The sequence below is a fragment of the Tursiops truncatus genome, chromosome 8 (genome assembly GCF_011762595.2).
Source record: "Tursiops truncatus isolate mTurTru1 chromosome 8, mTurTru1.mat.Y, whole genome shotgun sequence".
NCBI lineage: Eukaryota > Metazoa > Chordata > Mammalia > Artiodactyla > Delphinidae > Tursiops > Tursiops truncatus.
In genome coordinates this window covers 103,688,355-103,702,105 of record NC_047041.1, presented here as the reverse complement: position 1 = coordinate 103,702,105, position 13,751 = coordinate 103,688,355, and the positions used below count along the sequence as shown (strand labels likewise).

Below are 13,751 nucleotides of genomic sequence, written 5' to 3'. Positions count from 1 at the left end.
TGCACAAGGGGAAAAGGTCCTTTTCAACTGTTTTGATTCTTTTTTTTTCTTCTTTTTCTTTAAATGTTTTATACTTCTAGAGATCATACTGTAAATCTTTTGGGTGTAAAAGGGAAGAAGTATTCCCAAAAGTGTTCCTTTAAATGCTTCATAATACTTTAAATGCTTCATAACAGAATGCAAATACTAAGTGTATTATAAATACATGTGTGAATGCATACATGTACAAACATATAGATACATACACAGATACACATAAACATGCACACACATATTTGCATTGTCTCTCTTCATCTATGGAGGGAGATATATAGCTGCTGACAGACACAGCCTCCACGTAGTAACGCAGAGGAAAAGAAAACCAACAAACCGTAGTCATCATTAGCTCTGAGTCTACTGTAGCTTCTAGGAAGATAAAGCCAGCAAAGAACTTAGGTCTCAAGTCTGATTTTGACTAATAAAGCCATCGAGGCTTACTAAACCCACATAAGTGAGGACTGCTACTGTATTCTATTTGAAGCTTTAGAAAAGTGTTTTGGACTCTGAGAAATCCAAATCTGGAAAGCACCATACAGTTGTGCGATTATTAAAAACTTTTAGTTATGCAAAAAAGGGAAAAAAAAAAAACCCCACACGTCTCAGAACTGTCATCCTGGCCAAAGCCAGGGACTGTTCAAGTCACTGAGAAGGGAGCCCACCACTTTCTTAAGTAAATCTCTTGGGTGGACCCACCCGGGCAACAGAAAGTCCCCGTCCACAGACCTGATGGCCTATGAACAAGCCTGTTGAGGACGGGGGCAGCGGGAGTGGTGTCCATCCTTGGCAGCCAGCCCTAGTTCTTCAGACACCACACGAGGAAGACCTCCTCACCCTTTACCCTGTGAGGCAGCCTTAGGAGGAGGAAGAGTCAAGCTCCGGAGGTGAGGAAACCAGAAGGGGCACCAAAGCTGTGAGCACGCCCCGAGCCAAGTATGGCCCCCCCAAGTCTGTTAAGTGAGCTGCCCTAAGCTCTCTGTACTCGAGCATTAGCAACAGATCTAGCTTTAAATGTGAATGAGAACCTCAAATTGATATATATAAACTGATTTGATTATAAAGGAGACCAGCATGAAATTCTTACATTAACCTAGATTTGTATTCTTAAATTCAGAAAAAAATGCTTTGGAGTATGTTTATTTTCAAAATGATCCATGACTGGTGTATAGTTTAAACATGCAAAGAAAAGTTTACTGGAAGGCTGTCAATCAGAAAAGAGTAATTATTCTTCCTCCTTTTAGAGGGTTACATAAAGTGGATAAAACCCACAGGTACAGCAGCCTGGTGTTAAGGCAGTTTGGTGACTGGGCTTGCTTTATATGCACATCAGCAGTCAAAGCAAAAAAAACGTTAGAAAATTCTCCCCAGAAAAGCTATGACCCTGTAACCAGATTTCAAGAGATGTAAGGGAATTCACTTTCCTGGTACCAAAATGTCACCAGTACCCGATTAAATCAGTTGCCCGGAAGTTCCGAGTTTATTAGCTTATTTACAAATAGATGTTTAAGGGCATTCTTTTTCTTAAAGCTATTCGCCAGATCAAAATCATCCTGAAAATGTACACTGTACACCATCAATTTTCTTTGTAGGGGTGGAGCAATGTGTAGCACTGGGGTTCAGACCAGGACGAGGGGACTAATTCAACACTGCCCAGGCGCTCCAGGGTCGGGCAAGGATTGCTCAAAGGCACGAGGGCTCACAGTGAGCCAGCTGGGCCTACGGGGTGGCCACTGCTGCCGGACAGCAAGCCAAGGTGAGAGGTGGCAATGAGGCCCTGCTGCTTGACAGCTCCCCGCCTCTCTCCTCGGGAGGCTGGCTTCCAAAGGGCAGTGTCAAGAATCAAGAGAAGCCTGCCAGCCACCAAAACGCTACCTCAGGCCTAGCCTGAATACATGAATGTTAAATTGCCTTAGTACCAAACCAAGAAACTGCTTAGCTCAACCTACACCAGAGTGTGTCAGTCTACTTGGACACCGAAAGGCAAGGCCAGCATAAGCATCAGAAGCTTCATCCTGGCCTTGGTAAAAGGGGCTTAAAGATGGAGAAAAAAGAAGCTAAGCAACATTCAGTGCCAGGTGGGAAGGTGACTACGTCAATTCCATTGCCACACCAAATCAACTGACAGGCCAAGACCTGGTCCTGACTAAGGGTAACTTCTTCATACGAAGAGCTGATAACTTTCAAAGGGGCTTCTCTATTTAGCTCCCAAGCCTGATACCCAGTGGAGACAGTGAAATCATCCCTCGCCTCCCCAGGAACCACCAATGGATGATAAACCAGCACATTTATTTCTATATCCTGCTCCCTCCCCAACAAAGATTACCAGCAGCTGATAAAAGCGATGAATTTGGGAACAGGAGGACAGGGTGGCCATGAATTACTTCAATTACAACTTAACTTAGATGTCACTACACAATTTGAAGATACTGGAAACATGTAAGCCATCTGGGGTTCAGGGATATTGTGAAAGTTACTTTCACTGACGTTGAACAAGTCTTCGTATTCTTATCCACAGACCTGCAGGAACTGTCTACTGTGCAGGTCTGCATAATGAGCATGTCTGAGGCGCTTACTGAACTGTTCAGTTCATTCAAATCTCCTGAAAATTTACCGGACTCATCATTATTATCAGATCTGAAGAAACATTCCCTGGAATTACAATCAACATAAACCTTCCTCTCATGTACCCAACGCTTCCTCTTTTAAATGTCTTTGCCTAGCTAACAGGTTAACCCCAAATCACAACCTAATGCATGTCTCACTCCAACGCTGATTCACAAATGGCAACTAAACTAAGCATTTAAAATAAAACAAAAAGCAAAACTTTAGGCATGACTCACTTGCTGCAAAGAAGAATCCTGTGAGAAACCCGTTTCTTTAAAGTCAATTTCATCATCACTGGATGAATGAATATGGCAGGTTGTAACCTATATGCATAGAAATGTAAAAAACTATTTAACAGAGAAAAGTTTTGGACATTTGTATCAGCATTTTTACGGAAAAATCACATTTAGTTTTTCTCTCAATGTGTTAACAACAGCAGGAACAAAAATAAGTAACAGCTAAGTTGTAATAAATCCACCCAGTAATTCAAGGGTACACTTCACTCAGCCAGACGGTTTGGCTACCTGTCCTTCTGCTGCCCACCTGTGGTTACTTCACTCATGATTAACAGCACCAGAAAGCATGTGAGAGCTGTGGTACTCCATTTAAGTGATTTTGGTAAAAGGGAAGGAAGAAGTTAATGGCTCAGATAAAATATAGAAATAATTAAATATGCCAAGCCTGAAGGGTAAAGTTGCAATTCCCAGGGATCACTAATGAGCCACTAGAAAGGTCAGGTTTAAATACAACCATTTCACTTTAAATTCTTGCATTTCTTGCCCATTCTAAGAAAAGCATTGTTCATAAATGCTAAATATGACTTAGGTCAGTAGTCCCCTGCTCATTACAAGACCCCAAGTCTTCTGCCACTTAAAACGTAACCCCCTGCCCTCACAACTTAAAACCAACTCACATTAATAAGCAAAAGCATAAACACGAACTGCTCACCAATTCATGGTAAGTGATTTTTATTAATTCATAAATGTATTAACAATTAGAAATGAAGATATACAAATGGCTAAGCACCACACTAATGACAGTAATTGCTCTACAGCAAGTAATAAAAATGAACAGTCTGTAAAATTCTAAGAACAAGCACTATACTTCTAAGGGTAACTTACACTGTATTTTCTGAGTTATTCGTCCCGTACTTTTTGTAGAAGTGTTCTGGGCAGAGAGCACTGTCCTTGGGGGAGACACAAGCAGCCGTTACCTGCCAGCCCTTGAAGCTGTGCCTAGAAGCCTAGAGTTATAGACACCAGCCTGGTTTGCTTTGTGATGTTCCAACACTGATTCAAGAAGCCCAAAGTAGAATCCAACTGAGTTTGTATGTGGTATGGCTTATGAAATTCTGAATAAATCACTGCCTGAATAAAATTAATCTCTTTTCCCTTTGTCTGGCTATCTTTGGTGAAGATACTGAGTAAAAGTGAATAACCCAGTGTTTCCAATTAATTCCCTCTCTATCCTCCCTAAAGTATAGAGAAAGCATTAACACTAATTTTGAATCTGGTCTGATGAAATCAAAGGCAGAATTTGTGATCAATGAAGGGAACCTGCTTGAGTCAACTGTGGCTTTAGCAAGCTGGTGGGAAAGATATGGGGGTGAGGGTGTTCCACAAGAGCCCAGCCAGGATGCAGAAAGGAGGTGGTGGAATACTGCTTGGTCATGGCAGCTGGCACCTTGCAGGGCAACTGCAGTCAAGAGCAGGTCAAGCTGTCCCACTGCAGTGGATTTAGGAGCTTCGGGCAACTTGGCTGGCCAGTACAAGAATCATATTAAGCCCATGTGTGTTGTAGGGGTGCAGCACCACGGGGGGCGGGGAGGGCACAAAAACAGAAGACAATTCAAAGAGCAAGCTCGGTGAACTAGAGAGGAAAAGAAGGAGCTGACTACTCCTAGTATGTCTTGTTTAAGTTCAAAAAGGATATAATGTGTCCTCATTCATACTTTTTGCTACAAAATAAGATTTTATCAGGTCATTAATTAAAATAAGCAACTAGCTTTTGTTGAGCAACTACTATGTGCCAGACACTGTGACCCCCTTATATATTCTCCTTAACTTGTATCCTCAAAGCAATTAATTTTTTCCTCCAAAAAGAAACTACTGTTTTACCAAGTTATTATTAATAATAACACAATGCCTGCACCCCTTCTCAATTATGTTTCTAAAAGATGTGGGGACTCTGATCCTACCTACACCATACCCAGTCTGAAATCGTTATTAATAAAATGAGCTAAAAGATCGTTTAATTTACCTACAGGGGAAAACTTGTTCATCTCAGTCCCTGATCTAAGCTTCCAAAACACACCCCTTTTGAGGCATCTTCAGCTCAGGAAATGCCTCTTTCATTCCTCTTCTTCCAGCTAAAATCTTAGTCATCTTGTTTCTTCTGTCTCACCCACATCTGTCCATTCTACTGTCAAAATGGAACCTAAAATCCCATCACTTCTCATCAAGTCTATTATCACCTCCTTAGTGGAAAGTTTCTCCCTCGTCTGGATTAACACTATATTAGGCATCTAACCAGTGTCCCTGCCTCGACCTTTTGTCCCACTATAGTCTATACTCAATCCAGCAGCCACAATGATCTTTTAAATCATTACAGGATTTTAAATCACTGACATCAAATCGTGTCACTTTTTATTTAGTTCCAAACCTAACGGTTTCATCTCACTAAGATCACAACCCCAGGAGCCTGCCGTGAAGCTGCATGAGATCTGGCCCGCAGAACCTCTAAATCTCTCCTCCCATTCTCTCCCTGGCCCGCTCTGATACAGCCACGCGGGCGCTGTGCCGGTCTCTGCACTCGCTCTTCCTGCCCCACTTCCCTCCAGCCTCTACACAAACGTTCTCCATGGCGTCTTCCTAGACCACCTAATTCTAAATTGCACATCTGCCCAAAACACTCCCCGACTCCCTCCCCCGAGTTTACCCTCCATCTGTTTACCCATCTCCACTGAGGCACGGATTTTTGCCAATCTTGTTTAGTGCAATATCCACAGTGTCCAGCACACAGCAGCCCCTCAAATATTTCACGAATACTAGTAAATCACTAAATGAGAATACAGAATCATAACTTTAAAAAAAGTAACAAGTACATAAGAACATTCTTGCCAAGCAAGATGCATTCTAAGTAAACTATACTCTTGAAGCTGCAGTGAAAAAAAAAGCTTTTGAGTTGTTACCTTCTTTCATAATAAAATTTCAGTTTTATTAACTGTCTTTAAAAGAAAAAGCAAATAAGAGTTTTCTTCATCTTGGCTGATTAGGTTGCTAGGAGAATCCTAAGTATGACTTGATAACTGGTAACCTGATAACTGGTAACCTCCAGTGAAAAGTGGAAGCTACAGACACTTGCTCCTTGCTGCACGTGGTCCCACTGTGGACCCCCAGCACTTACATGACCTGGGGATGGTTAGAAATGCAAAACCTCAGACGTTCCGCCTTGACCTGCTGGATCTCCAGGCAATCCATACATGCATGTTTGTATTACTCTACACAACCTCCATAAACTATCTCATAAACTACCTCAACCTTAAAAAAAAGATCCTCACCCTTGGAGAGGCAGGCCGAGAATGAAAGAAACTCAATCTTCCAAAGTCAGTACAGAAACATTGCCTACGTTATCTAAATTTCCTGTATCTAAATCCTTACCAATTTTTACAGTTTGGGGGCTTAGTCAAAACAATGCGGCCTCTGGATATAATTAAAACACCAAATTTTACTCATGATAAACTCCCAACATAAAAACATAAGCAGTATATGAATCTCTTGTTCATATACTTTGGCATGACGGGGTCAGAAGATTAAAGTACTTCAAAGATCTCAGAGAGAAGGTAATTCAAATGTTGCCCTAGAAGTGATAGGAGCTGGAAGACAGATGTTGCCCTAGAAGATGGCAGGAGCCTGGGGCTGGCACAGCTTATCCTACATAACCGAGCAAGTCCTCAGGCCCACAGCCAGTAGAATAGGTGAGTGTTTGCTGTATAAACAAACGAATCCTGGCTGTGGCTAGAAAATAAAGAACAGGCCAGGGCAAGCTAACAATGCACTAACTCAAGCATTTGGTGCTGAACTACTAGTTGACCCAAGTCCTATGAATATACCTGAAATAATTCCCAGAGAGGTATCTGAGCCATCATCCTAAAACCAACTAAGTCAGGGCAGTGTATCTAATCTATCTATTTGGGGAGGGAGGTAGGGAATAAGCAATGTATTATTTAACTGCCAATTTCAGTGATGAGTATGCCTGAAGCAATTAGAAGGGAATGCTTTTATTTGGACTTTGCACTACACGACTTAGTGGGCATGACATTTCTGTATGACATTTTTGCAAGGGCAACACCCACTGCACGTACCAAACTGTGTTTATAATAATATTCACAACAGCACATTTTCCCTGGAACATGTGGGATATAGCCTGAAACATTCTGGGCAGAAAATGAAGAGCCTGGAGGCTACAGTTCAACTCTCCTTGGCGGCCCAGGATTAATGTATAAGGATCCTTAAAACTTGGAATACCCATATCCCTAAAAATACTACAAAGCAAAATTCCCTATTAGAAGGACTTAAGACTAAGTAGAGGTAGTATTTTAGTACTGGGTATTTGAAACCAAGGAAGTGAAGAGCTCCTGAGAGATCAACACAAAAGTCTCAAGAAACAACAAAAGCACAGAGTGGGGCTAAGTCAACAAAGGATATGAGCAATGCTAACAGGGCTCTATATATCTTACCACTTTTGCTATATAAGCGAACTTCTCCTTCTTTTGTTTTACTGTAGATTATCTATGTAGTCCAAGTATTACGGCAGAAAGTGCAATAGGCAAAGGAGAACTGAGCTTCAATCAGCGTGATAGGTGGAGCCCGTGATGATTTTTTCCTTCAACACAGGTGTAAATGTATGTCTAGATGTGTCTGACCCCAAAGGGCTGTGCACTAATTATGCAGGGCAAGCCCACGCTCCTCTGTGTGGACATACATGACATTACACACAGTCACAGACTAGATAACTGACGGCATCGTGCAAAGTAGCTGAGTGCTACCTGAACTGCAATGAAAGTCCATCTTTATAAATATTTAAACTACTCACAAAAGAAATCTGCTTGAATTACCAAAGATAACTTTTTAAAAAAATCCTGATAACAACAAGTTTACCTGGACATTCTTTACTTCTACCTCTGAAGTCAATCAAAAGGCAATTTTTTTTAAAGCTTTAACTATTTTTTTTAATTAATTAATTAATTTTTGGCTGTGTTGGGTCTTCGTTTCTGCGCGAGGGCTTTCTCTAGTTGTGGCAAGTGGGGGCCACTCTTCATCACGGTGCGCTGGCCCCTCACTATCGCGGCCTCTCTTGTTGAGGAGCACGCGCAGGCTCAGTAGTTGTGGCTCACAGGCCCAGTTGCTCCGTGGCATGTGGGATCCTCCCAGACCAGGGCCTGAACCCGTGTCCCCTGCATTAGCAGGCAGATTCTCAACGACTGCGCCACCAGGGAAGCCCCAAAAGGCAATTTTTGACGAAGTTTCCCAAGCAAGATCAGAATTAATACTCCTATTTCTTTACGAATAAGAAACAAGGCAAAAATCCCCTTCAAGGAGACCACATTTCCTGCATTCTTAACAAGGAATCAATCTGGGAACCTCTAAAATTAAAAGGTTCAATTTAACAGTATGAGAGAACAATTTCACCCTACAATAAGACCCTGATGATCCAGAATTTTAACCAATTTGACTGGGGGGAAAGAAACAATGTACAGTGGGTAATACATTCATTAAAAGTTACTTAACCCTTCCTTGATCCCTCAGGGCTGTCAAAGTGAATGCCATTTCCTCTGTTGGGCTGTGACACCCTGCGACAATAAGGGCCACCAAATCTATTTTAACTAAATGTCCCTACACAGCTCCCTTTTTACAGTTCTCTCTCAACTTCATATTTCTTCCAACTCCTAATACCTAATAATTCTCTCACTATATCCACCTGAACAAGCCACCAACCTGTCAAGAGTCTGGAAAAAGATAACCAAACTTGTTAGACAATCTGCAAAGCAGGAGGCAACGGGCCCTTCGGGCGGGTGACGCAGGATGACTAGTGACCGCTCTGCAGCACCACCCCCACCCCATTTCTAGGCTCTGCTCTGAGCAGATAAGGCTGCCTAACAATCGAGGCGTTACTGTATATTAGAAATGCAAGACTGCGGCTGCTGAATTTCAAATACAGAATTAAATGCCTGACACACCTACTTCCATGTAGAGTCAAGGCCACCACCTCAACTATCAGCTGGCATGTGCTTGCAAAAGGAAATGCTTTTCCTTGAAAAGCAAAAGCAATACTTACCTTAAAACTTAACGTATTAAAGAAAACAAAGACTACATTCCAAAGTCCAATATAATTTTTAAGAATATTATCAATGCCATTATTCCCTGGCTCAAAGTACCAATCTATTAAAGCTGGGGTTTTCAAAGTCATCTATAAAATTTTCCCCCACTGGGAATGACTTTAATGAGGGTCAACTCAACTCAGTAACATTAGAAAATATCGAATACTTAGGTTTTCTAACCACCCGGGGTTATTTAGGCATAAGGCAACAAACCCAACACAGTAAAAGGAAGGCTAGAGGCTGCTCTGTTGAGGTGCTTGGGGAGCAGGGCACTGAGGGAGGTGGAAACCGAGTACAGTGGGAGCAGGTATGAGTAGCTTCTTTGTACCCTTACGTCATCCTAAGCAGGAATTGGAAGTTGACTAGACAAATTAGCAAGAGTACGGTGGGCACTGACCTCTTTTACTGGTAAGAAACATGAGCTTGGCCTACAATTATCAGGACAAGTGGAAGATGTCTCACATCTTTCTGAATAGACGGGCAAAGGCCAAGAGCACTGAAATCACAGAAATGTAACCTTGTAGAACCTACTAGATCTACCGTGTTCCTCTTGTTAGTTTCTCCTAAGGAGCTTGTGCAGAACGTCTCCCATCGCTCCCTGACTTCGTCTGGAAGATCTTCAGAGGGAGAAAAGGAAAAAAACATTATCACTACAGTGACTTGCACACAGACAAATAAACAGGTAACTCGAGAGGGCACCACCCACGTGGTTCCTCAAAGGCAAGCAATCCCTGCAGGCTGAGCTCTCGGAGGTTCGGGGTATAGCCATGCTCAGTCTGAACCCCGAGAACTTTTCAGGAACCCCCTCCCCACCACGGTCTATGCTTGATGCTAAGAGCCCTAAGCAGTTCTTTGAATTCAACAAGTTTTTAAAGACCTTTTGCTAAAAACTTAACCTGGAAAATATGTTTCTGATAAGTTCCCTGTAAAGATAACGGTCTTTAAGGTGGGGGTAAAAGCAGTTTTGCTTCATGGTCGTGTGAGTTTAGGAAACACTGCAAATGTCAGCTCTTGCGCACTTTCTTGAGAAACTGACTGGCATCTGGCCAATGAATGTCCCACGGAACCCAGTTTGGCTTCTCAAATTGCTCAAAGATAATGTTTCCTAAGTGTTTGTGTCATAGGCCAACATATGGATCCGTATGCAATAGTGAAAGCTACCGTCTACAGAAACTGTAAAGAAAAGGATACACAAATACTTTTCTGAGAAAATGCAACTATAGCTGTAATCTTGGAGGCCTCACTAAGGCTGTCTGTCATCTGACAATTATGGCTTAAACACACGTGTGTACACACTCTTACAAAGGCAAGCAACTTCCATAAAACGAAGGCTGATCTAAAAACAAAAAATCATACACATGGCCAATTTACGTGCACAGCAAAGGACATAAAGTGTGATGATCTGGCTAACATCTCGCTCAAGAAGCAAAATTACAGGTGCGCTAGCCCCAATTTGTCCATCACTGGGCCACAACTATACTTTTCGTGCACATTCAATAGGTAACAGCCTCTTGAACACAAACATTCTTAAGAGAGAAATAGTAGGATAGACTGAGAGATGATTTTCAGCAAGTTAATAACTGAACGAATGTTATACCACAGAGGTTGAAGATGTTTTGCCTTCAGAGTAAGTCACAGGACTAGTAATCCCACTGGTACCAAACCTGGAGCACACAGAGTTCTTGATGCTCTCATTTGGGAGGAGATGGACTCAAGGCCTTGGTGCCAGTGTAAAAGGCATCAATACGGTTTCTTCCAAGTAACCTTGGGCTGATTAAATTCAAATGCTAGTGCAGAAAGAGTCCTTTAGGATATTGGCTAATATTGTTCATTTTAGTAATAGAGAGACGGAAAAAATGCTGTTAAATGCTTTAATATGCCCATTAAAGGAACTCAATCCATAGGCTATGTAGGGGACTTCAGAAGAAAATAAAAAGCAAGAGTAATTGTAGCTCAAGTGGCTCAACTGTCAGCCTACGAGTACTTCAAGCTCAAAGGAACGGTTTAGTGAGCAATACCCTTAGAGAATGAAAGTGGGTAACTAGTTACCCGCTGAGCCTGCCAATACTTAATAAAAGGACTGCAGAACTAAGAACAGAGATACAGCAAAAATCTATATTGTTCAAACACCTTCTCAAGAGCCTCATTCAAATCTCGAGATAATATAAGGAAACTCTTCAGACAGCTATTTAAAAAGCTATGAATATTTCCACTTTACCCCTAAATCCTTTCTCCAATCCAACAAAAATGTAATGAAAATTCCATAAACCCATTACCTTTGATGAGCTGCTGTACTAAGGCGCTGTTGGGGCCCTTATCAGTGCTGTGCACGATGCAGTTGGCTATCCTTGTCAGGTGTCCCATGTAGCCATGCCGTCTTCCTCCTTCGGCTCTACCAGGGGTAAAGGACAAATATTCAGACTCCTGAGAGGATGGAGTGATGAACAGCTTGGTAAGTACAGTGGATTTAAGCAATCATTCTAAAAACTGAGGCACTAAAGACAAGAACAGGCGGAAGAAGAGGGTACGTAATATAACCAGGTTGGGGTAGGGGTAGGGGGTGGGAGTGTGGCAGCAACTGTCTATTCAAAAGACTACATTGTAGCCTCAGTCAACAGGACAAACTCTGTTCAAAGACTCAAACCAACCATCCTCAGTAACACAGTATCTTTAAAAACAAAACCCCAAACATTCACTGATGCCTAATGATTCTGTAACTTTCCTTCCTATCTTTCTGTGAAACTATTTTTCAGACTTTAAACAGATTGTAGGGAAATGAGGTGAGAATTCTGCTGGTTCATTTTGCTAAGATATCAAATTTTAATTGTATCAATCAATCATCGAGATAGTTATCTACCAATGGCATTTCTCAAGTTAAAATATTAGCTGATTTGAGGACTTGGCCAAGATGAGAGGTAGTCAACTTGTATCTGGCCCACTTCCCACTTGGACACAGACATTCACATTACTCCTCACCCCTTCCCCACTTAAGAGTCCAATCTTCACAACTATGACCCATCTTTACATTTAGACAAACTTTTCACATCACAGTGATTTCTCCGCCCGAATATTTACAAAGTGTCAAGTCTTTAAATTCTATGAAACAAAAGACTTTCGATTGCAGACAGGAGGAAACAAACCGAAGAGCTCTTTGCTTCCAGGGAGAATCTTTCAGGAGTCACTAAGAAAAACCATACTGTGCTTGTAGGCTTGCCTGGAAAATGAAATATCTGCTAATAAGCTTAGTAGAGGGCCTGGGAATACCTAAGGGTCTGAAGGCATAAGGTTGACCTTAGCTGAACTGCTATGAGCCTCTTTCAGTTTCACAGTAAGATCCCACGACCGGAGTGTTCCTTCTGGGCAAATTCTTAGTCAGAAACTCTGGTATTCCCTCAAACCCTCACAAGGGAAAACAAACACCCATCTCCAAGTTTTTTGGCCCAAGGCTCCAAATTTTCTTTAGCCTTCCTGTTCAAGGAAACCTTAAAAAGCTCTTTCAGGACTCCCCAAGAGGGGAGGAATATTATTAGCCAGGCCTTCAGAGGATGGAGCTTGCGGGAAGTAGAGCACACAGGACACCTCAGCACTGGCGAGACGAGGAAGCAGAGAGGAAGGGGGTCAAGGAAGGCTAAGATGAGGCAGACACATAACCAGAGACGCCACTCTGGCCACAGACAGCACCCCAAAGGAGCTCCATTTGGAGGAAAGTATCTGAGGTCCACCAAGACTGAACCCCTGCCACCCTCAACCTACACGCCACCTTTCACCACCCAGAGTCAAAGCAAAGCCCTATCGGTGTTTAGTAAGCAATTTTTAAAAACCAAACCCCAGAAAACAAAGCAGGCAGCTCCCGTGAGTTACCTAGCTCTCCTGGGCACTGCAAGAGACATCTGAACAGAGACACAGAGCAGGGAGATCCTGAGAAAGGTTAGACTATAAAGGGGCATGTGACAACTTTATGGGGTGATGGAAACGTTCTGTGTCTTGTCTGTGATGGTTACATGACTGAATGCATTTGTCAGAATTCCTAGAAATGTATACCCAAAAATGTATACTTCAATAAACCTGACTTAAAAACAAACGCAAGAAGTATACCTTGAGAGTGTTTCCCAAACATACCCACCTGCTTCAGAATCTATGGGATGGCATAAAAGCTCCCAGGGCATTAGAGAGGAATGCCTGTTTCAGACAAAACCACTAGGGAAAAAAACTCTGTGTAACAAAGCTACTCACACGCAGCAACTAATACTTCAAGTAATCTTGCCAATCAGCTAACGGAAATTTTCTAAAAAAGGAAATACTAAGCAATTTTACCCTCCCTCTAGCTCCAAGCACAAAGTGACTCTTTTCTTCCATGAGAACCCGGGTAACAAGGACAAAGGTGCTAATTAAGGAGGACTTTACTTTGTAATTCTTTCCCTTCAACTCCCCATTATTCTCAGAAAAACAGCCATTCAGAAAGGACCAAGAAGTTGCAAAGGCAGCAACAAAGGTGGGGAGTACTCCCAACCCCTGTTCTTTCAAGACAGGTAGAAAGACAGGGGGATCTAAAAGTAAATTACTAGAAAAATATCTGTTACAATTAAATAATCTGGAAGTCCCAAGAGAACCATTTGTAACTGTAAAGTGGCCTGTACCATGTAATTATTATATTCATTGTTCCCTGTCTAGGGCAAGGGAGTATATTTTCTTCAAATTAAAAATCAAACCGAACTCCTATCAGAAAACAATT

At 42.1% G+C, this 13,751-nt stretch overlaps 1 protein-coding gene across 19 annotated transcripts in view; it reads right to left on the bottom strand.

The window, feature by feature from the left end:
• The window catches only part of PPP6R3 (protein phosphatase 6 regulatory subunit 3), a 126,740-nt gene that overhangs the window by 28,150 nt on the left and 84,839 nt on the right, over positions 1 to 13,751 (bottom strand). For 13 of the 19 annotated variants that reach the window (XM_033861325.2, XM_073809288.1, XM_073809287.1 and 10 more), the window contains 3 exons: positions 11,296 to 11,411; positions 9,551 to 9,636; positions 2,877 to 2,963 (listed from right to left, as the gene is read on the bottom strand). In XM_033861325.2, the coding sequence (XP_033717216.1) occupies positions 2,877 to 2,963; positions 9,551 to 9,636; positions 11,296 to 11,411 (289 nt within the window). The remainder of the gene's footprint in view (positions 1 to 2,876; positions 2,964 to 9,550; positions 9,637 to 11,295; positions 11,412 to 13,751) is intronic. The other 6 variants (XM_033861318.2, XM_033861319.2, XM_033861320.2 and 3 more) reach the window with 1 other exon arrangement.